The 22,849-nt window shown below is 45.3% G+C and overlaps 1 protein-coding gene across 1 annotated transcript in view; it reads left to right on the forward strand.

Annotated features, from left to right (window-relative positions):
- The window catches only part of SERGEF (secretion regulating guanine nucleotide exchange factor), a 180,269-nt gene that overhangs the window by 108,370 nt on the left and 49,050 nt on the right, over window positions 1-22,849 (forward strand). The window contains exon 10 of the mRNA XM_054586024.1: window positions 11,171-11,207. Within this exon, the coding sequence (XP_054441999.1) occupies window positions 11,171-11,207 (37 nt within the window). The remainder of the gene's footprint in view (window positions 1-11,170; window positions 11,208-22,849) is intronic.

Here is a 22,849-nt window from a genome sequence, read left to right on the forward strand (position 1 = left end):
GAGCCTGTGGGTTTCTTGAGGAACGTTGGTTTGAGTGACAGATTATCCCGTGCAGCCCATAAATTTTAATATTTTGAGATTATGTTCAGCCTTCTGACCTCAAGGCTGAGCCACCCGTACATCCCTGCCCGCTTAGCTGCACTCAGTGCATTGCATGTGAGCTGGGCGTATACGCAAGACTTGCTGCACGGGCGCACCAGTTGTTTGCGCGGCGCCGGGCAGCTGTGGAGCCTGCTAAAATCTGAAATAGCCTCATTGCAGGGGAGGCTTTATGAAGCGAGACCCAGTATTTAAAACCACAACAATGAAAATTACCTTGATATTGATCACATATGAAGACATTTTTTCGGAGGCCTTGTAACATAAAAGGAGTGGGGATATCAAGGGAGATAAAAGTAGCATTGAGCTCTTGTTAGGAGCTGGGTTGGGTTCTTTGGCAGACTGGATCTCATTGACTCTTCACAATCCTGTGAGGCAAGTGTATTGAACCCGTTTTACAATGAAGGCTCAGAAAAGAATGTGCAGGGCTCATGCTCCAGATCAAATGACTTAACAAATGTCAGACTTTGGACCGGACTTGGGGAATTTTACACTTGTACACAGCTGTATAAATCACCCACATTCGGCACCCTAGCAAGCCTCCCCCATGCCTCTTCTCCAATATCCCCACCCAAAGATAACCACTGTTCTACACTCCCACCTTAGATTTGTTGTGTTTGTTTTAAAATGTTTTGTTTATTTTGAAATAACTTCAAATTTATGGAAGAGTTACAAGAATAATATAAAGAACTCTTCAAATCCTTCACATAAGCACAGCGTATATTAACATTTTGCCACATTTGTGTCTTCTCTCTCTCTCTCTCCTGAAAATTTAACATTGATAGAATACTGTTATTTGATCTACAGAGCATCTTCATATTTCTCTAGTTGTCTCAACGATGTCTTTTATGGAAGTTTTTCACTCTGATCCATATCCAGTCCAGGATCATATATCGCATTTAGTTGTCATGTCTTTTTCCTTCCTTTAATCTGGAATAGCTTTTTTAAATCTTTTATGACATTGATATTTTTTAAGAGTACAGGACAGTTGTTTTGTATAATGGCCCTCAATTTGGCTTTATCTGATTTTCCCTCATGATTAGGTTTCACTTAGGCACTTTTGGCAGGAGTACTCAATAAGTGATGCTGTGTCTTTAATGTATGGCATGAAGAGGCACCTCATGCCAGTTTATCCCTTTATTAGTGATGCTAATTTAGATCATTGGGTAAGATAATGTTGTCTCCTTTCTTTGCTATTAAGTCACCATTTCTCCTCTGTAATTAAGGAGTAATCTGTGAAGAGATACTTTGAGACTATGTAAATATCTTTGTCCCTTTCAGACTTTTGCCCAGTAGTTCTACCATTCATTAATAATTCTTTCCCGAATTAACTATTACTATTGCTAAATTATTTTTTGTCCAATTTTTCCTTTTACATTTGTTATTCTTGACATCATACTATAAGGAAGAGCTTCTTCTGCTCCTCTATTTATTATTCAGTGTGTACTCATGAATTTTTATTTTATTCATTGAGTTATAATCTTCTACTGTCATTATTCATTTTCATGCTCAAATTCTTCCTGATTTAGCCCGTGGGAAACCCTTCGAGCTGGTTCCTGTATCCTTTTAACGTGTCCCTGTCATTCTTAGATCGCTTTCTTATTTCCTGGCACAAATAAATGTTCCAGGCTCAAATTGTCCATTCCGCATCCCAACCCTAGAACCAGCCATTTCTCCAAGGAGCTCTGATTCCTTTTAAATAGCATTTAAAAGCCAAGATCCATGTACCGAGTAAACGCATTGATTCTGGAATATTATTTCTTCTAGTAAGTAATGATTTCTTATTGGTTTAATTTGATGTGTGTGTGTGCGCATGCGCGCATGTGTGTAAAGCTGTGAGGTCATCCTGATACCTCTATTCTTGATCCAGTGTCCACAGGGTTCCTTTTTGCCATCCCTCATATCTGTTTCCTTCATCAACAGTGAAAACCCTGGCTCCCAACAACATTAATGTATTTCCTCATTTGCTGATTTCTATAATACATACTAAATACCTTTAGAATTGATACATATATATTACTATGATTTTCAAAAATCCATTAAGTAGAGTTAAAGAGGTTTTTTTGCAGCTCTTCTTGTTTTTAAACAGAAGTTTTTAGTCAAAGTACCATATTTAAAAGTTACCAGCGTTAATTCTTTTCACCACTTCAGAACAGTTACTTATTTAAAATAAGTTTTGCTTACTTTTGAGCTTCATGTAAGTAGAGGCATACAATATTTATTCTTCTGTGCCTGGTTTCTTTTGTATACTGTTATTCTTGAAGATTTATCCATGTTGTGAATAGCTGTAGGTTTTCCCCATTGTTATGTTTTCTAAATATACCACCTTTTATGCATTCTACTGATGATGAATATTTGGGTAATTTTATGTTTTTATTATAAATGTGGCTGCTATGAACATTCTTGTACATGTCTTTTGATGGAAGTAAGTAATGATTTCTTGTGAGTATGTGGGTCCCCGGCGCATGCATATATATATATATATATATATTTTTTTTTTTTTTACCTTTAGCAGATACTGACAGTTTTTCAAAGCATTTGTTGAATTTACATTCCTGCCCGCTATGTAAGAGAGTTCCATTTGTTCCACATCCTTACCAGTACTTTGTATTGGCAGTCTTTTTTTAATTTCAGCCTTTCTGGGCTATTAAGTCAACTGTTAAATTTTTTTGATAAACATACTATATAGTATGTTTGGCTGGTCTGAATCTATTAATTGCCTTTCTTTGAGTTTGGTTGTTCAGCTTACATGGTCCCAACCTGTTCTCAAGGGTATAAGTAACTTAGTGGTGTGTTTTGACTGAAGTCCAAATGCATTGTTGCATTAGACACTTTTAGTCTGCAAGGATCAGGTTACTTTCGTATTGAAGGATGGGAGTAAGTAAGGAAAATAGGTGAAACAAATGCCTCATAAAAGAAGAACTGGAAGGTCATTTAGAACAGAAGGCAACTGAAACATAGAGTGAAGGGGTGTCCAACCTTTTGGCATCAATGAGCCGCGCCGGAAGAAGAGTTGTCTTGGGTCACACATTAAATACATTGCCACATGTAATTACCAAAAAAAAAAAAAAAAAGTCTTAAAATGTTTTAAGTAAATTTACGATTCTGTCTTGGGCCGCATTCATAGCCATTCTGGGCTGCATGCAGCCGGCGGGCGGCAGCTTGGCCACCCCGGAGACCTTATGCCCTAGAACTCTCACATTCTAGTGACTTAGCTACTCATCCCTACTTTAACTATTCTTGCTGCTTCTGATTCTTCTCCCTGTAGCTCCTTCTAATCTTCATCTTCCTTGTGTTTATTTCTTCCAGCTACTGCTCTAGCTACCAACTAGACTAGAGGACTCACTGCCTACAACCATTCAGGCAGAATTTTCACATTAGATTACTTCACAGGCTGTGAGCAGTTCGTGCATTAACCCGCTTTGGGACAGATGTCCAGCCACAGGCACAGGGAGCAGGAGCACGTGGTACCAATGTGGCAGCTTAGGAAAGAGGCATGACCTTAGAAGGGCACTGAGGGAAAAGCAAGCACTCTGAGTGCCTGGCAGGTTTAATTACATCTGCTGTATATTGTGTATGTTATATTCTAATTCAGTAGCTACTTCTGAAACCCTCTCCTTATCTGCCTGTAGAGTAACTCTGTTGAAAAAAGAAATGAACTATTTGTAGTGAACCTATGCCAGGTCCTAATGCTTATAGTTTCCTTTTATATGTTCTGGAAATGTATCTGTAGAACAGGGTTAAATTCAAAGTGAGTTTTATTTTGTAGGTTTTTGGGGGGAGGGTGGGGAGGCCCCAAAAGGGTTTTGGGATGTATGAGATATGCTAGGAGGAGGGGAGTGTAAGGGGACTAAATGCTAGTGGAAAAAAAATACAATAAAGATTAATTTTTTTTTTTTTTTAAAGATGAGGGAACTGAGGCCACAGAGGCAGACAGGTTTGCCCAAGGTTACATGACCAGGAAGTGACAGGGCCAGGACTCCTGGTTCCATAACAAGAGCCCTGTGTACTGCCTCACAGTGACCGGGGAGACATGTCCTACACCCGTACCCAAATTCCTAATGCCACAAAGGAGACTTGATGACAGCAAACTGTGGCCAAGGCAGGTGGCAGGATTTGAGATGAGGCAGATCTCCCTGGGGCTGCGGCAATCTGGGAGGCTTCCTCAAGGCAGTGGGCTTTGAATTGGATCTTGTAGGGTTGGTCAGTTGGTCAGGTTTAGAATGGCACAGAGAAGGGAGAATGGAGCCAAAGTACAAGGGTGAGGAAACAGATTTTCCAGGGACTGAGAAGAGACTTGTGTTGCTGGGTTAGTAGGTTTATGTAGGAAATCAGGGAGTGCGGTAGGAGGTGAGGAGGCTCTGAGACTTTGACAAATTAAGAATGTAGCTTTAAAGATGAGATCATGCCATGACGAGAGAAGAAAGCTTGACATCACCTAAATGTCTTTTAAAAGAATCGGGCTAGAGTGAAAAGGACGGAACTAAGATGGTAGCAGCTGGAAATCAAGTCAGATTTGAGAAAACAGAATGAACGGGATGGAGACAGAGAGGGAGGGAGATAAAAGAGCCAGAGATCTGCGTGTCGCTGAGAGTTTGGGCCTTACTGACCAGGGCAGCCTGGTACCAGGATCAGGAGAGGAAGCCAGGGTGTGTAGTGCTTCAGTCCACAGGCTTTGGATCAAGGCCCCCCTGGGTGTATATCCAAGTGTGACCTGGGACCAGTGCTTTAACTCCTGAGTGCGTTTGCTGACCTGTTGAGTAGAGAGACAGATTCCTGTTTCTCAGAGTAGCTGAGGGTATGAGGTTATGCGGGTAAAGTAAAATTCTATGATGTCGTGTGCCTGGCACCCAGGCACTTACCAAATTTTAGCTCTCTTCCTCCCCACCCCAACCTCTCTATTTGAGAAGGTAGTATCTAGGTTAAGCTTCATTTTTTTAACGTATATAATGTGTTTTGCAAAAAAGGAATTGGATTTACAGGGAGAATGGGTTCTTCACCCAAGATTTTGAGGTGGAGGACAGATGGAGCCACTGGGTGTGGAGGTCTTATTTATTTATTTATTTTTAACCTCCTTTGGCATCTAGGCTTCAGAAAGAAATTCAAGCCCTCACACTTGGAGTTAGAGGTATCTTTGTAAGGTCAAGTGCTTCCAGAAGCAAGTAACAGTGCTGTCCCCCTGCTGCCACCATGCACTCCATTTGGGGCTATTTCTGAGCCAGGCGTAGCACTCCGTTGGCTAGCAGGATTGCATTTTGCCTGTGAAACATGCCCAGCCTCCCAGCCTTGCTTTTATAACAGGTTTGGAAATTCTGGTTATCTCCCCAGAGCTCCACACACATGGCAACTGGGTTTGGGCGGAGTTCCAGCAAAGGCTGCTCACAGGCGCCCATTCCCTTCCCTGTATACTCCAACGGAGACTGCCATTCCGGAGCCGCTCGCAGCACGCTTCTCCTTCCTGGGGGCTGTGCCTGCCAAGCACTCTCCGCGAGGCGGGCGGGAGCGCAGGCTTGGAATCCCTCCTCCGAGCCCTCGGGAATGGGCGCCCCCTCCCCTTCATGTCACGAGCCTCGGCACTTGCGCCTTGTTGTCATAGCATCCACGGGCTCTGGGCCCATTGGCACCAGCAGGAACCAATCAGCAGGCCCCCGCGCGCATTCCAAGGTGGTCTCTGGGCTGTCACTTAGCTGCTCTGCAGAAGGTGAGGGCGGTCCCTGACCCCGCTTTCTCTTCTTGGCATCTCAGTGCTTCTTCGCGTGAATCCCCTTCATACTCCTCCCCACTCTGTTTTCCCGCCTTGATTTCCCCATGCGCAGAGTTGAAAAATCTGGCGGAGGTCCCCGTGAGGTGACTGCTTCCACAGGGACGGTAGGGGACAAAGCCTTGTTGCCATTTAACAGCCTTTTCCCCCAAGAAAAATCCCTGCAGCAGCTTCTTGATCGGTCCAGAGGACACCTCTGGCCCCAGGATGATGCTGTTTGGGCCTTGTAAGTCAAGACTGTTCCCCTTTAGATCCCTGATCATTGTCACAGGGTTCCTGGAAGTAAGGAACTGGGTGAATGGTGTATTTCCATCCTATACCATGCAAACAAGAAGAGTTAATAAACAGTTGGGAGGACAGAAAGGTTGAATTGGAATGATCGCAGAATCCTGCATCTTCCTTAGCTGTAAAACACTGGGTAAGTTACCTTACTTCTCTGAACCCCAGTCGCCTCATTTGTAAAACAGTTGTAACAGAGTCTGTCTCTCAGATGTGTTTCAGTGAGATAAAACTGGCAAAGCAGTTAGCCCAGGTGCCTGGTCCTAAGCACTCAAAAGGGCCAGTCAGCTGTTTTTAGAAATGGTGCAAGTGTACTGCTGAGAACTAAAGTGCTCACATTTAACATTTGGCAAATATTTTCATGTTCATCTAATTTTTGCCTATTCATTTAGTTATTCATTCTTTTAACTCATTAATGCATGTAGCATGTATTCACAGGGCACCTACTACCAGTCAACGCTTGGCCCCGCTCATCCCCAGCGCGCTGCAGTTAGTGGAGAGCAGCCCGCAGGGGGTCCCGGGCAACTCCCCTCCTAAGAACTGACAGAGTCTAGCCTGGCAGGAGGGTTGCTGGGAGATCTCGTCCCTCTCGTAGCTGGGGGTTTGGAGAGTGTTTCCTGCAGCCCTGCCTTCTCAGGCTGAAATGCCTGAACAGAGATCCCTCTCGCATTTGAGCAGCATGGAGTCAGGACGGCTTTCCACAGCCACTTCTGTCCCACCCCTCGCCCTTGGGGAGGCGTGCCCCCCATCTCTTGAAGGCCCCATCCAGCAAGCTGGAACCTACTTTCTCTAGAGTGGGACTCTGTCTCCCAGGGCTGACCTCCGTGGCCGGTTTACTGTGCTTTGCTGTGCTAGAGTTCCTGGAGCAATCTATTCTGCTCTCTAGCTCGTCATCTCTACACTATTCTTGTGGTGCTGTTCCCTCCCTGCCCCCCCCCCCACCACATGTCAGTGCCAGTCTCCAGTTGGGCTGGCGTGGCCCCGTGACCGGGGTCCTCTAGCTTCTCTGGGCCCCTTATCTTTATATTTCCCCCCTCCCCGCTCCCCTTCATGCCCTGCCCTTGGGCTGTTTGGTAGCAGCTGCTGGGCAGGCACTTGGCTGAGTGTCTGAGAGACAGCAACGCCTAACTCACGTGCAGTTCAGGAATAGACATCTCACGTGTGATAAGGGCCTTGGTGCAGAATGCTGTGGGACTCGCCAGGGTGGAGCAGCTGGCTCTGCCCCGAGCAATCAGGGACAGTTTTACAAGGAGGTGATATCTGAGCAATCTTGAAGGATTTAGCTATGTGGGCAGTGGGAGAACAAGAATTCCAGTCAAGAAGAAGAGCATGCATACAAGCTTGAAACTGCATAGTGTTCTTAGAGAAATGTGGTGTGACTGGAGCCAAGGAAATATGTTATTTGGGGTGGAGGGTTCGTGGGTAGCTGAGGGAGGAAACAAGGCCAGAGAGGTAAACAGGGGTCTCCTCCTGAAGGCCTTGTAAGCCACACTGTATAGGTTAGACTACCCAGCCAATGCTGGGAGCCTGCAAAGGCTTCCATATAGGGCCATGGTACAGTCAGATTTATATGGAAGAAAGGTGAGGTGCATGGCTATGAGGAGATGGATTACTGTCTCACTTGTCGTCTAGCAATTCTGTGAGGCAGATGGGACAGATACTGTTATGTAGTTTTTTACACCTGAGAACACTGAGGCCTGAGGGGATAAATACCTGGCCAGAGGTCTCAGAGCCGAGAAACAGAGGACCGAGGATTCACCCGGCTTCCTGGCTTTGAATCTCTCTCTCCCGGGCACACTGCCATTGTTAACAGAGTCTTCTAGAAAGCTGCCTGCAGCTGGGCGGTAGGTCGATGCTGACAGGAGCAAGACGAAGCAAATGGTCGTTGATACAATCTTGGCGAAGGAGTGCAGCCTTGGGATTTTGTGGCCTGTGGTGTTCAGGCTCCTGACCTCTGTGCCAGGGCAGACAGCAAGAAGCGGTGGGGAGCCCTGAGCTTCAAGCTCTGCGTTGCCCTGACAAAATCCATTCATCACTGTCTCGCTCGGTAATTCAAAGCAGCACCTGCTGCCTGATACTGACGTTTGTCAGTGGCTTGTTTCTGGAAGCCTCTGCTCCTCAAGGTTGGTCAGCTCTGCGGTCCACAGCCCCAGGTTGTACCCTTTCTCCGTCTGCATTTTGTGAAATGAAATGACTTTATTTTTTTAAAAAAACAAAGTAACATGATCTAGCAGTACAGAACAGGAGCTTGGAGATCAGGCAGTTCTGCTACTGCCACTTTAGCTAGCTATGAAAGTTATTTAATACGTGTGAGCTCAGTTTCTTATCTCCAAAATGAGCAAAGTCAGACCTACCTGAAAAAGACTATTGTGATGATTAAGATGTGATAATGTTTAGAAAGTGCCTTGGCCTGACGCCTGGCACGAGTCCTCAGTATATGGGGCTTTAATTCCTGCTTTTATCGCTGCCATCATCACCGCTACTGTTACCACCACCATTAAAGAATATTTAAAAAATAGACCGTAAGCTGCCCTTATAATTTAGTTATATTTCCTCCAAGTCTCTTCCCCCGGCTACTTTGGAACATATCAGGTTTTATAGCAGGCAGGGTTTTTTTTTCCTCTGTGGTAGAAACGGCATTATTTTTATTTTTCATAGATTATTTTCTGATTATAAGAATACATAGTGTAAGAATTAGAAGGCACTGAAAAAGCAAAAGGAAAAACCACACTTGTAGTGCCTGTCTAGTCCCTAGTTGGGAGGCGGTCACTGTCAACATTTTGATGTGTCTCTTCCAGTCTTGTTCGTATTCATGTATCATTGCAGAGTGGAGATCATATTATTGTACATAGTACAGTTTTTAGGCAATATTTCAGTTCACAGGATATCATGAGTATTTTCCTTTATTGTAAACATCATTTTCCTAGTGTGTATGATAGTTCATCAGATGGCTGTATGATAATTTACATAAGTATTCCCATAAAGTTATATATCTAAGTTTTTTCCAGTTTTTCAATCTGAACATCTTCCTATGACAGAACCTAGGGAACCAGCTCAGTGTAATGGGAAGCATATAATGAACTTGTGTATGACCCTGGGCAAGTCATGGTGGGACCATCTCAGATAAATTAGATACTGAGCCTGTCTCAAAGGACCTTGGAAACTAGACAACCTGGAAATCTTTACCAGGATAAAACATACAGGTACCTCTTTGCCAGACACTGTCAGGAAGTCCTCCTAAGTATGGGGAGGCCTCTTCCCTGCAGAAGCTGGGATCTGGGAAGCAGAGACTTTATAAGGAAAAAAGCCTCAGATGTCTTGCTGCCCTTTCTCGCCTATCAATGTGTTCTTTGGCTTTCAGTGCTCAAATGCCTTTTGGCCCTGCTGCTGTCAGGGGCCTATGCCGATTACCTTTGAATATCACTTCTGAGCGGTTTTCACTGGGAAAGAGTGAGAAGCTACAGCATCAGGAGAGGAACTTGTAAGAGAGTCAGAGCGGTTCTAGTCTTAGTTTTGGTTTTTTTTCCAACCGTCTCCCAAGGACATGCTTATAGATTTTGGAGAGATGGAGGGGGAAAGAAAGGGAGAGAAACATCAGTGTGAGAAACACTGATTGGTTGCCTTTCTTATGCACCTGGACTGGGGACTGAACCCGCAACCTAGGCAGATACACTGACCAAGGATCAACCCTGTGACCTTCCAGTTTGTCGGAGGATGCCCGACCAACTGAGCCACACTGGCCAGGGCTAGTCTTAGTTTTGACATATGCTTGCTCTGGCACCCAAGGCAAGTTCTGTCCTCTTCCCAAGCCTCAGTTTTCTCTTCATAATGTAGAAAGATCAAACTAGAAGATCTTCAGGGCCCTTCCTGCGTTAACATTCCTTAAGTACCTGAAGACTTCCTCATGCCAGGAGCTGAAGTGAGCATCCTGATAAAGGTCACAGGATGCTTCTCCAGAGTCTTGAGTTCCTTTTAATTAGTACTTGGAGAACTGTTTCTGCTTTTATATTCCCAATCACTTCCTCCTGGTAGCAGTAGGGATGTGCAGAGACTGAAAGGCACAAAGGTTCTCTCGCTGGGGGGACACTGGATTCAGAACCCCAAATGCTTGTCTTTTGTATATGAGGTGTTTGTTCTTTTCCGTATTTTGTTCTTTCCTTCTCTTACTTGGCAGATGTTAGCTGAGACCCTGGCCTTGTACAATCCAGCTGTGTAGTACAGAGGTGAAGGAGACTTAGTCCTGTTCTCAAGACACATGCAGTCCAGTGAGGAGACAGGAAAAAATGTAAAAGGCGACCAGATAATTGCTACAAATGGGGGTACATAGAAGTTGTGCAATGAAAGGAGTGCTTGTATCTGCCCAGAAGCAACGGCAAAGGAGACTCAGCGGACGCTGGGATTTTAAAGGACGAGTGGAAGTGTTCTAGGTTGGCAGTTGAGGAGAGATCATTCCAAGCAGAGGAGCAGCAAACACAGAGGCCCAGAGGTGTGAGCAAACTTGTTGCACTCAGAGAGCTACAGATGTTTGTGTGACTGGAAGGTGAAAAGGAGGGTGAGCAGATGAGAAAAGTCAAACGTTTGTGTCCTTGGGTGAGTCTGTTTCCACCAAATTCTCTGCTTATCTTATCAGTCCAGATGAGAGTGATGGTCTGTTTAGTCCAGTTTTCAAAAAAAACTGTCCTTGGTACTGCCTACATTTCTATTTTTATAGTAATATGTGCTCATTGTAGAAAGTCTGAAAAATACTAAAACTAGAAAGACAGGATTTTTGAAAAAAATCACTCATGGCCCCACTGCCTAAAAACAAATACATCTTGGTGTATTTCATCTGATTTTTTACCACTTTTTAAAATGTAGCTGTGAGTATGTTTTAATTATAGCCAGCTTTTGTATGTGGCGCCACTTTCTACTTCCTAAAATGTGCCCAAAATAGATGTTAGTGTTATTAAAAAATAACTGTGATCATAAAATATAAAAGCTGAAATATCTGTACATTTTCTTTCTTTAATATAACTTATTTTCTTTGTATAGGTCTCTTGTGGCTCAGAACATAATCTGGCAGTGATTGGTAAGTAGCTTGCGTACTAGTAACTGTTTATTCTGAAACTCATGTGGCAAAATTGGAGATGACTCTTGAGTGCCTGTGTGTATGTGTGTGAGTATGTGTGTGTTGGAGGAGATTCTGGGAAATGGAAATCTTTGGTTGATTAAAACCTTACTAGAATTTCCTTTTCTAAAAAATGTCAATCCACCTCCCTGGGCATCGTTTTAAGGTGTCTGAGCCGGTCTCTCTACCTCAGGAAGTGGCATCTGAGGATATTAAAGATCTGACAGGTTAGGGGCAGCATGTATAGAAAGCCAGGCATAAAAGGGGAAGAAGACTGAGCTGCTATTCCTTCCTTGAATAAATCCCTTCCATCAAGCTTGTTCCCCTTGGTTGACTCTTGGGAAATATGGGGCTCTGTTCACTCACTGCTTTGTATTTTGTGGTTTTTGGGAACTCTCAGTTGAAGCCTCTGATTAATTAAGGTTTCCCCTTAGTTGATTCTGGATAACCAAGGTTCACTGTTTTTATAACCAGGCCTATGAGTAATTCCTTCAAGAAGCCTTCTTGTTACTTCCACAGGTAGACTCTGTCTCTATTACGGAGTACATTAGGAAGACAACGAGTAGGGCCCAGCTGCCTAAGTTCAATACAAGTTGCCACTCACTAGCTGTGTGAACTTGGACAAGGTGCCTAACCAATCAATGCCTCATTTTCTTCATATTTAAAATGGGGAGGGCAATGGCGCCTACCTCACAGTGTTGTTGAGGGGGTTAATAGAGGTAAGGCGCGAGGAACAGTACTTAGCTCCTAGTAAGGGTTTTAGAAGTGCTGGTTGTTATTACGTAACATCCCTCCATATAATTGGGCCCATGTTCCCCCATCTATAAAATGGAGGACAAGCTTCCCGGCAGCTCCGATACTTGAGTACTCCTTACAGCGCCCTAACCACTTGCCCTGTGCCGGCGGCTTCTGTTCCTGTCTCCTTCTGTCCCAGCCTCTGACCCTGAGCTTCTGAAGGGCCAGGCCCCTGCATTTTCCTTTTGCCTCCTGCCTATCCGTGGCACCCGGAGGAGTGCCCAGCACTCAGCAGAGACTCGAGCCCTCTTTTTGGAACCGAGCTGGACTGGCTTAGCTGCCCAGGGTTTGAAGGGCTCCTTTGCAGGCCTGAACGTGCTGTGCAAGGAGGCAGAACCAAGGATGGCAGGGAGGTAGGCTGCTCGCCAGCATTGGGGTGGGGAGTCAAAGGAGCTGGAGTCAGAGAAGGAGCAAGGAAATGGAACAGCAAACCTGCAGGCTTTGCAGCAGTCCCGGAACTGCTCCAGCCCGGGTGTAATTAAGACAAACTAATCAAAGAATCAGAGGTGGTGCCTACAGTGTTGCTGCTGCCGCCGCTGTCACTGGTCTGGGAGAGGTTGGCCTCCTCTGGGACCACACGAACAAGAAGATGGCAGCGATCTAAATATGGGGGAGGACAAAATCCCGATGAAGGAGGGGACCAGAGGCAGGCCGGGCCTGCAGAAAGCGCCTGGACCCTGCAAGCACGCAGCCTTGGTTCTGATCGGCTCCATCTCGGCCTGAGCTTCCATTTTCCCCTCATCTACGTAATGGGGACAATTCCACCTTGACCTTGCGGGATTGTTGTTGTGTGTGTGAAATACCTGGCAAATAGAGGGTGCAAAAGAAATGCATACATATATACATATATATCTATAATTCTGTTTCTCCTTTCCCTTGGTCAGGGTGGGGATAGGGGAGATTTGCATGTTAGTGTGACTGTTCTAGTGAAGTGATTCTTAGTTGGAAGAGAGAAATGATAATGTTCTGAAAAGTGTGTCCCATGTTACCCACGGGAGGACGACATCAGAGACAGTCGAGGGCAGGGGTGCTGGTGAGCTCCCTGAGGGCACCCGTGTCCTTTTCCGTGTCACCCCCCGTGCCGGGGGCCTGACTCCCAGTCTGCTGAATGGAGGGGTCCGGGGTCAGGAAAGGGGGGCCCGGTCACAGGGCTCTGTATCTGTCTGTGTGCCTGCCTGTGAGCTGGGAGCAGGGGCTCCCCGCCCTGGGAGGGGAGGAGTGGGACCGGCGGTGGGTGCCCTGCAGGGTGCAAGCTGTGCACCAGGAAGCGACAAGAAGTGCCTGTTAGCCCTGGCAGGAGGCCAGCAAGAGGGAGACCAGCTGGAGGAGGAGAGTTCCTACCAGCTTAAAGCCTGGTTCTCACAGCCAGCTCCTCTCCCCAGCCCTTCCGCCGTTGCCCACTTTAGATGGACGTCCCCGCCTTCGGTCCCATTCCCTGAGACCCTGCCCCACAGTGCCTGGTATTGGGTCCCACATGTTACAGGCACAAACTAGTCACAGAATAGACTAGAACAGAGTATGAAGAAGCCAAACCTTGCTCAAGTGTAGAAGCAGTCTTAATGTCTAATGAATGTGTGACAATCAAAATTGGAAGGGGAGGTGAAATAGAGCTGGGTGAAGGGCGTATTGAGGACCTTCTCTGTCTTAGCTCGGACACAACTTCAGAGAGAGAGAGAGAGAGAGAGAGTTGCACCCACTGTCTAGAGGAGACAACTGAGACTCAGAGATTAGGCAGGCAGCCAGGTTGCCCCAGGATAAGCAGAGTAAATGTTGAGTTGTCTGCCTGTCTTCCAAGATTGCTCTTTCCACGCTCTCAGATCCTAAGGCCCGAGGCACTATGTGGAGTCCTGAAGGGGAGCACAGGCACTGGGTTCAAATTCTGCCTCCTCCACATGTGAGCTGTGTAACCTTGTATTAGTGACTTAACTTCTCTGTCTTGATTGCTTCATCTGTAATATATTATTGACCTCATGGGGTTGTGAAGTACTAACTGCCTGGCATAAAAGTAAAGGCCCAATAAATGTTAGCTGATATTATTATTATTATTATTAATTAATTAAGAACTCAAGGAAGGAGTTAATTTTAAAATGACTATAAGAAGGTCCGAGACCCAGGGTAGGAATCTCAGAAGATAGAGGGGGAGTGTCTCCCCCCAGCCACCCCAGCCCTGAGAGGTTAGGGCCCAGGGCAGGAGCTCAGCATAGCTGCAGAATGGCTTTTCACTCTGGAGCCTGGTGACTCCAGTCTAGGGGATCTGGAAGTCCCAACAGCCCTGGAAATACTGCTAATCCTGATTGGTCCCCGGTCAGGATTCTGCCATCCCCCATCCCAGATGGGGACTCAGGGCCTGCATTGCAGCTGCCACTTTGCAGGGTTCTTAGGGGACCAAAACAATTCTGCTCTGCTACTTCATTTGCTTCCAGGTTTCTTTTTTTTTTCCCCCCTCTTCTTTTGCAATTTGCTTTGGTTCTTTCCCTAGTTTTCCAGTGAAGCATCTCTTGATATGTTTTGTGTTTGCCTCCAGACACCCCTTTGGCTAGAAACGATGGTGAGCTCTTGCTTTAGACAAAGGAATGGCTGGAGCTGGGCAGAGACAAACTCAAGTGACAAGCAGGAAGGAGAGAGCCGAAGCCACTGGCCGCGGCTGGCCTGGCTGCTCTCTAGCTATGTGCCGGTACAGTCACTCTTCCTCACGGAGCCTGATTCCTCATCTGTCAAATCACTATCACAGTACCCACCCCTAAAGTTGGTTTTCCAAACGGCACAGGTATGTCTGGTGCCTGCTCAGTGCCTGCCACATAATAGGTGTTCAGCAGGTGCTCGCTCACTTGGCAGGTTCACTAGTTGGCTTCCTTTCTTTCTTCTCCACCCGGGATTTCCCTTCACAGCCGACAAAGCTGGCTGCCTGGCGCCCATTTGTGGGCCCAGACTGAGGTGAGCAGAGGTGAGATGAGGGCAAGTGGCCACCACTTGCTCAGGAGATCCCTGCCTGGCCGAGGCCGGCTCCCCAGGCCTGGCCCTGTCTTTGGGGCCCTCACCTCCGCGTCTGGCTGAATTGACTCCAGCTGTTTTACTTCCCCCAGGAGCAGCTTATTTTGGCTTGAATGGGCAATTTGTTTGCCTTCTCTCCTGATGTGCAGTTGTTCAGCCTCCCTTTCCTGCGGAGAAAAAAGAGCTGACTGCATTTCCTCTCTCCCCGCTCTACACAGACCCTCGGAAAGGATTTTATTGATGGCCTTTTCCTGGAGTGCTCAGGCTCGCCAGACAGACATTGTTAGAGGGTTAGATATTTGGCAGGGAAGTATGGGGCCTCCTCCTCCCCCTCCTCCTCCAAGCAAAGCCAGATCTTTTTATCGAATGGGAGCAATAATCTATGCAAGGGTTTTGTTTTTTTTTTTCATTTCACTGATGAGTTCCAATTGTTGAACCTTTGTATCTTTGTAATATGTGTGGCAGAAGGTCTGATCTTGGCCTGAAACCCATCACACAGTTTCATGTATGAATTTAATAGACAGAACTCTTTTGACACTGGCTGCTCCTCTGAGAGGCGATCCCTGCACACCCCGGGGCATTGTAGACAGCGTAGACGTAAGCACAAACTTGTGCGGTCCTGTGCACAATGTGATGGACGAAGTGTAGTATCCATTTAATCCTCATAGCGGCTTGGTGAGTGGGCTCTCTTGGCAGCCCCATTTCCTAGATGAGGGAAACTGACGCTTAGGCTGAGCAGCTGGCGCCACCCAGGTCATAGGGTGGTCAGGACGAATCTGTGTGTCAGGTCTGACCCAAGCCCCTAACTCAGAGCCGGTGCCCAGGGCGGCCTTCCTGCACACCAGTGACAGCCTGGCCTGCTTTTAAGGCCACCGGATGACATCATTTCATCCATTCATTTCAACGTTTAGTTCTCCCTATGTTGGCAAATTCTTCTGTATATCCAGCCTAAATCTATTTTGTTTCAAATTAAGCAGTTCTCTGCATAGTAACCAGAAAAAAAATCGTGAAATTGATGGCACTGTTTTTGGAAAACCACCATTTTTAGGATTCTTCTCTGCAGCACTGCCCCACCCCCTGTCCTCTACTTCTTTTTTAAAAATAATTTACTTATATAGTTTAAAAAATAATTAATACATGTACGTGACTCAAAACTTTGAAAAAGCACAGAAAGCTTTAGAATGTAAAACCTCCCTCCTTCCATATCCCTCATCTGTCCAGCGTCTCCAAACCCTTCTACCCCACGTGCAGCTGATGCCTATTATTAGCTCCCTCTTTATCCTCCCAGATTCTTTTTGCAAATGTAAGTGAATACTGAGATACACCTTTGTCCCCTCATTTATATAAATGGTAATAGTACCATACACACTTTTTAGTTTCTGATTTCTTTCTTTCAACAGTTCACTCATATCTGGGAAATCTTCCTGTACAGTATAAAAGCCTCCCTAGTTCTCTAATATGGCTACATAATGTTCCAAGGTTCCTGCGTACCATTTATTTAACCAGTATCCTGTGGATGGACATTTAGGTCATTTTCAGTCTTTTGCTATTATAAGTAATGACGTAGTGAATAACCTCATATATTTTATTTCATGGATGGGAGAGAGTAGTTGTAGCATAAGTTTCTAGAAGTAAAGTTGTATCAAAGACTAAGTGTATTTATTTTGTAATGTACTGCAAAATTGTCCTCCATAGGAATTATACCATTTTTCACTCCTATCAACAGTGTAAGAGTGCCTATTTCTAATGTCTGCCTAACAGAGTATGTTAAGAAACTTGTTTTTTTTTGCCATTGTGATAGGTGACAAACTACTTAGTGTGGTTTGGTTTGTTTTAGTCTTAACATTGAAGTATTTTTTATACACACACAACACACACACACACGTATGCACGCACACAGAGTAAAGTGTGCGAATCTTAAAGGTTTAGTTTGCTGAGTTTTTACATATGTATATACCTAAGAAACCACCATCCAGCACAAGATATCAAACGTTTCCAGCCCTGGAGGCTACCTCATACCCCTTTGCAGTCAATACCCTGCCCCAACTGTGACCAATATTCTGAATTCTGTCTCCAGAGATGTGTTTTGCCTATACTTGAACTTCATATAAATGGTGTCATACAATGTATATGCTTTTGTTCAACACATTGTGCCTATTAGAATCATCCATTTTGTATGTAGCAATAGTTCTTTTTTATTTATCAGTCATATTTCACTGTATGACTCTACCACGACTTATCCATTTCACTGTTGATGAGTATTTGGTTTGTTTCCAGTTTAGGGTTGTGAATAGAACTGCTATAAACATTCTTATACATGCCTTTTGGTGAATATATACATTGATTTCTCTTGGGTGTATAACTAAGAGTAGAATACCTGGGGCATAAGAATAGCATTAGTAGGTACTGCTCAATAGTTTTCAAAAGGAGTGCACCAATATGTACCCCTACCAGCAATATATGAGAGTTCCAGTTGGGCAGCATCCTTGCCGGGTGTTTTCAGCCTTGCCGATTTAGGCCATTCTGCTGAGTGTCTGATTCTGGGCAGTTGCTCTTTCTCTCTGGACCTTGGGATCCCCATCTGAGAAATGTTTCTAAAGTTGGCTGTACCACTCAAGTCTGTCCTCATGTTCACAAACTGTGTTGTACATCTTAATAGACCATAACTGTCTACACTTGCCTTGCAGGCAGTAGGTGCTTCACATGTTTGTTAAACACCGCATGAATCTCACAGCATTTGCCTCGTTCCCTCTCCTTAGCTTGCTAGCAGCTGGCAGCGTGGCATTCTGGGTGCTGTGCAGGCATGCCGCAAACCATTGTTAATCACCTCGTGGGGTGATTTAATGGGAAAGGGAGCTATGGATTAAGCTTGGATCATAATATGCACGTAATAAATAATGACTGAATGAATGCAAAGCAGAGAGTGGTAAGAATGAAGAGAAAGAGCAAAGAGGAAGGAATGGTTAATTTCAGAAGTGCTCATGAAAGAGGTGGCTCCTGAGTGGAGGAAGGGTAAAGACGGTTCTGTGCTGAGGGATCCCCATGAGCAAAGGGAGGGAAGGCTTTCAAGGGTGAATCCTGTCTGAGGGACAAATGGCCGACCAGCGTGACAGCTGAGGGTCAGCTAGAGCCTGGTCTCCAAAGGCACGCCCAGAGACACTGATTGTAGGTGTAGTCAGTGTGGATTTGTTATGGGTTATTTAGCAAGACTCTTTAGTTGACAATTACAGAAAATAAAAGGTTTTTTAGAAAAGGTAACACCTTTTTACAGAATGAAAGAGAACTGACAGTAGTTGGGTACCTACTAATGCTGGCACCGATTGGAGGATTTTGCATATATCATTTAATCAGCACCATGCAAGGTAGAAAGTATATAGATAATTGTCCCTGTTTTCCCAGCGGGAAAACAGAAACTCAAAGAGCTGGATCCCAGGATTCAGACTAACGTCTGCCGACTCTGAGGTTTGCCTCGTACTGTCCCCCTGCACAGGTCAGGCTTTGGCTTAATTAGCGGATCAAGCAGCATCAGCTGAGCTTACAGCGTGCAGCGACTTTGGAAGACTGGAAAGACCAATGGCAGAGCTAGTTGAAATAGTACTTGTCTGGAGCGGCAGAGGCCAGCCCCGTCCCAGTCTCTCCTCAAAGCATAGCTCCTAGGGGGCTTGAGCAGCATAGGGCAGCTTTGACAGTGGCCAAGCAGTCAGGCCCATGAGCCTGCTCTGTTATTCCTTAGAAGCAAGCTTCCTGAGCCTAGGTGGCAACGTGGTATCGCCCCTAGACTCAACAGTGTTGCCCCTGTGCACCTACAAGCCTTGGCTTGCGTGGCGCATTAAATATCACTCACCTGGTGGCTGCTCTCTCTGCTGCCTCTTCTCTCTGTGGAATCCCCTTTCCTCCCGGGTGCATCTAATGCCCTTAAATGCAGAACAGCTGTGACCGTTTAGTCCAAAGCATGCTCTCTGTGCAGGGCTTCGGCAACATTCTCTTTCCCCATTTGGCCTTTCATGAATTTATTCATTCATTAAGAGGATTTACCAGGTTGTAGAAAGAGCCCTGGGCCAAGGTACCTGAGTACAAGACTAGTAGCTGCCACCTTGGGCGAGCCACTTTCCTTCTCTGGGCCTTCTTTTCTTTTTTGGATAAAATCAGAGACTTGTTTAAGGCAATTGTCAAGGTCTCAAGCAGCTCTGACACTTTCTGAGACTGTGTTTTGTTCATCCATAAACTCATGCCTTCACCCTACCACGGGGTTAGGGAATGCCTCTCAAAAGAGTGGATGTTTGAGGTGGGTCTTAAAGGATGAGTAGTAGGAATAGAAACGCATTCCAAGCAATGATATCAACGTGAACAAAGGCTTGGAGAAGGACTGGCGAGTTGCGAGGGAAGAGGGGCGAGGGTAGGAACAGAGCAGTGGGAGGCAACTGCAGGCGTGCCTGGGGCCATGCCCTGAAGGCCTAGAATGCCAGGACAAGGAGCTGGGGCTTCATGCTGTAGGGTAATAGGGACCAAGAAAGGTTTTAAAGTAGGCGAATGACTTGCTCTGGTCTGTTTCAGAAGCAAGTGGCTGTTTAACAGAGGAACCTGGGAGCAGTGGCAGTAGGTTTGGATCTTGTGGTTTTGTAAGATATTAATTTGCTCATTTGTGCTTTTCAGTTTGTGATGAGAAAGATACTGCTGGCCTTTTGGCCCTCAGCACAGTGGAGGTCTGATTGCTCTGAGGAGGCGTCGTGGCTCCAGAAACCCGATCAGACTCCTCGGCCCGGACTCCGCCCTGTGCTAGGTGCAACTATAAGCTCAGCCCAGGCCCGTCAGCCAAGAGGCTAAACTTTGGTCATGAAGCTCCACAGTGTAGCCCTGGTGGGGCATGTTGCATATGGCAGTAGCTTCTTATGTGTGCACGCTGCCTCGCAGTGCACAAGGCACTTCCACCCATCCATCTCCTCTGATTCTCACAGTAACGCGGAAGTTCTCAGGGCAGATATCATCCCTATTGTGCAGAACAGGAAAGGAATCTCAGGAAGGTTGCATAATTTGTCCAAGCAGCATAATATAGTGTAAAGAACTGAGGCTTGAGAGTTAGGAAGTCATGGGTTCCTGTACCAGCTCTGTTGCTTAATATTTGTGTGACTGTGGGCAAGGCTGCTAACCCTCTCTGAGCCTTGAGTTTCTCATCTGTAAGGATTGAGATAATAATAGCTTATGCGAGTGGTTGTCATTGGAGTGAGTTTTGTGGTTTATGGAAAAGCTCTTGGCACAGAGTAGGTGCTCCACAGCTCTGTTTCTGACTCATTTCAATGCTCTTTCTGGTGTTTCTTCTTGCTTTCCATATGCCCCTCTTTGTCATCTCTCTTGCTCCTCTATTCGTAAGTCGATTCTCAGATATGTATTAACGAAAACATTCTTCCTTTGTGCCCAGCACAAAGCTAGGCCTTGGAGAGGGGCGTGGAGAACACCCGGGGAAGGGTCCCTGCCCTGGCGCATTGCCTGGCTGGTCAGCCTGGGAGCAGAGCATCTGCCCTTACTCTGGCCTGCACGGCCATCACCCTGTGGTTTCTCTCTGCCCTGGTTCATCTGCTCCCCATCTTCCTCCTTCTGGTTAACTCTCATTTTGATGCAGCACCTGTTCCAGGAGCTTCCTGACAAAGATTAGTTGGGGATACATTTTCTGATTCCTTGAATTTCTGAAAATATATTTACTCTGTTTTCATACTTGGTTGAGAGTTTAGCTGTGTGTAGGATCCTAAGTTGGAAAACCTTTTCCTTCTGATTGTTGGGGGCATTTTCCCATTGTCCTCTGAATTCTCCTGTTACTATTGAGAGGTCTGCTGTTTTTTCTAATTCCTGTTCCTCTGTGACCAGGTTATTTTCCCTCTTTGAAACTTTTAGGAACTTCTCTTTATCCTCATGTTCTGACATTTTATGATGATGTGCCTTGGTGCAGGTCTTTTTTATTCATTTTCCTGGTACAATATTTTATTGAACCTTCTCAATCCGGAGGCTTAGGCCCTTCATTTCTGGAAATTTTTCTTGAAACATTTCTTTCATAATTCTTTTTCTTATTTCTGTCTTTCTCGGACTAATACTAAATGTATATTAAATCTCCTGGGCTTAATCATCAGGTTTTCTTAGTTTTCTTTTCTCTTGGACATGTTTTTACTTTTTTGATTATTTTTTGGGAAACTTCCTCAACTTGGCCCTCCAGGTGTGCCCCCACCCTTTCCGCCCCTGCTGAGCCCCCCTCCCCCACCTCTGGCTTCTGGCCAGCAGGGGATCTGAGGACTGGGAAAGGGTGAGGGCAGGGTATTATTTGTTCGCCCAGCTCCCGCCCTGCTGAGCTGCCAACGTTCCATCCCTCCATTAAGGGCCACAGCGCCTGCCTGGCATCCCTCACCACCACGCACCCTCCCCTCTACATTTTGTGACTTTAAGTAGTCTGCATGCACTACTTGCACAACCATAAAAACAAAGATAATAATCTGGTGTCCTACCCTCGACCTTGCTTTGTTGAGGCTTCCTGATGTTGTAAAAAGTATAAGCATGGTTATAAAAGAAAGGTAATAATTTTGCATAAAAAGCAAGATAGGATATCATGGATTTAATATTGTTTTATTTTAATTCTCAAATTTGATGTGATTTTGAGGGGATGCTAAGTCCATAAAAGAAACCTGATTGGGTTTTGCATCTCAGCTCTGCCATTATCTAGCTCTGTTACTTTGAGTGAATTACAGCCTCCCTGAGCCTCAGTGCTCCTATGTAGATAAAGATGATGAGAATACTCAAAGAGTTATTGTGACAATTAAATGGGATAATATATGTAAAGGACCTGACACATGACACCAGCAGTACACGACGATTTGTGGAGCTCCACATCATTGCCAAAACGTGGAATGATCCAGCCATCAATTTTTTACCAGGCTAATAGGTTCTATCAAAGCAATAATTTTGTTTCAGAGGCAGAGTATATCATCCTGGGTTCAACCAGAGAAACAGCTCTGTAGGAGACATACACAGGGTTCGGCAGAAGTAAGGTCTGTGGACTGTGGTTGGTAGGGTAATAATATGGGTGTAACGATTTATAGTTTTAATTTGAATATTTCACCTAAAATGTCATATGGTGTGCTTGAATGTGATATTGTTATGTTAAAGAATGACATGCTTATGATTTTGTAATAAAAGGATATTATTTGTGCCAGACCCTGTATTAAGAGATTTAATGCAAAGAATTGGCTTGTACAAGGATGGAAGATGGCTAAGCAAGTCTGAAAGCCATGGAGCAAATCATCAGGAAGGGCAGGCTGATGCTACCATCGATAGGCAGAAACTTTTTCCACAGAAAAACCCCAGTTCTGTTCTTAGGGCCTTTCAACCGATTGGATCAGACCCACCAAGATTATCCCGAATAATCTCCTTTACATAAAGTCAGCTGATTGTAGATGTCAATCACAACTACAAAATACCTTCACAGTGCCCTAGCTGGGTGGCTCAGTTGGTTGGAGCATCATCCCGTGCACTAAAATGTTGGGGGTTCGATTCCCGGGTCAGAACACATAAATAAATTACATGTTTGATTCCCAGCCAGGGCACGTATAGGAGGCAACCAATGTTTCTCTCTCACATTGATGTTTCTCTTTCTCTCTCTCTCCCTCCTCCCCTTCCTCTTTCTCTAAAACCAATAAACATTTTTAAAAAATACCTTCACAGCAACACCTAGATTAGTATTTGGTTGACTAATTGGTCATGAATTGGCATGGAAAACTGACCATCTCATGGTTCAACTTGTATTTTAAGAAAATCACTCTGGGGACAGACTGAATTAA

This window comes from Pteronotus mesoamericanus, unplaced genomic scaffold (genome assembly GCF_021234165.1).
Source record: "Pteronotus mesoamericanus isolate MK-2021 breed Mesoamerican mustached bat unplaced genomic scaffold, CSHL_Meso_final contig_90, whole genome shotgun sequence".
Classification (NCBI taxonomy): Eukaryota; Metazoa; Chordata; class Mammalia; order Chiroptera; family Mormoopidae; genus Pteronotus; species Pteronotus mesoamericanus.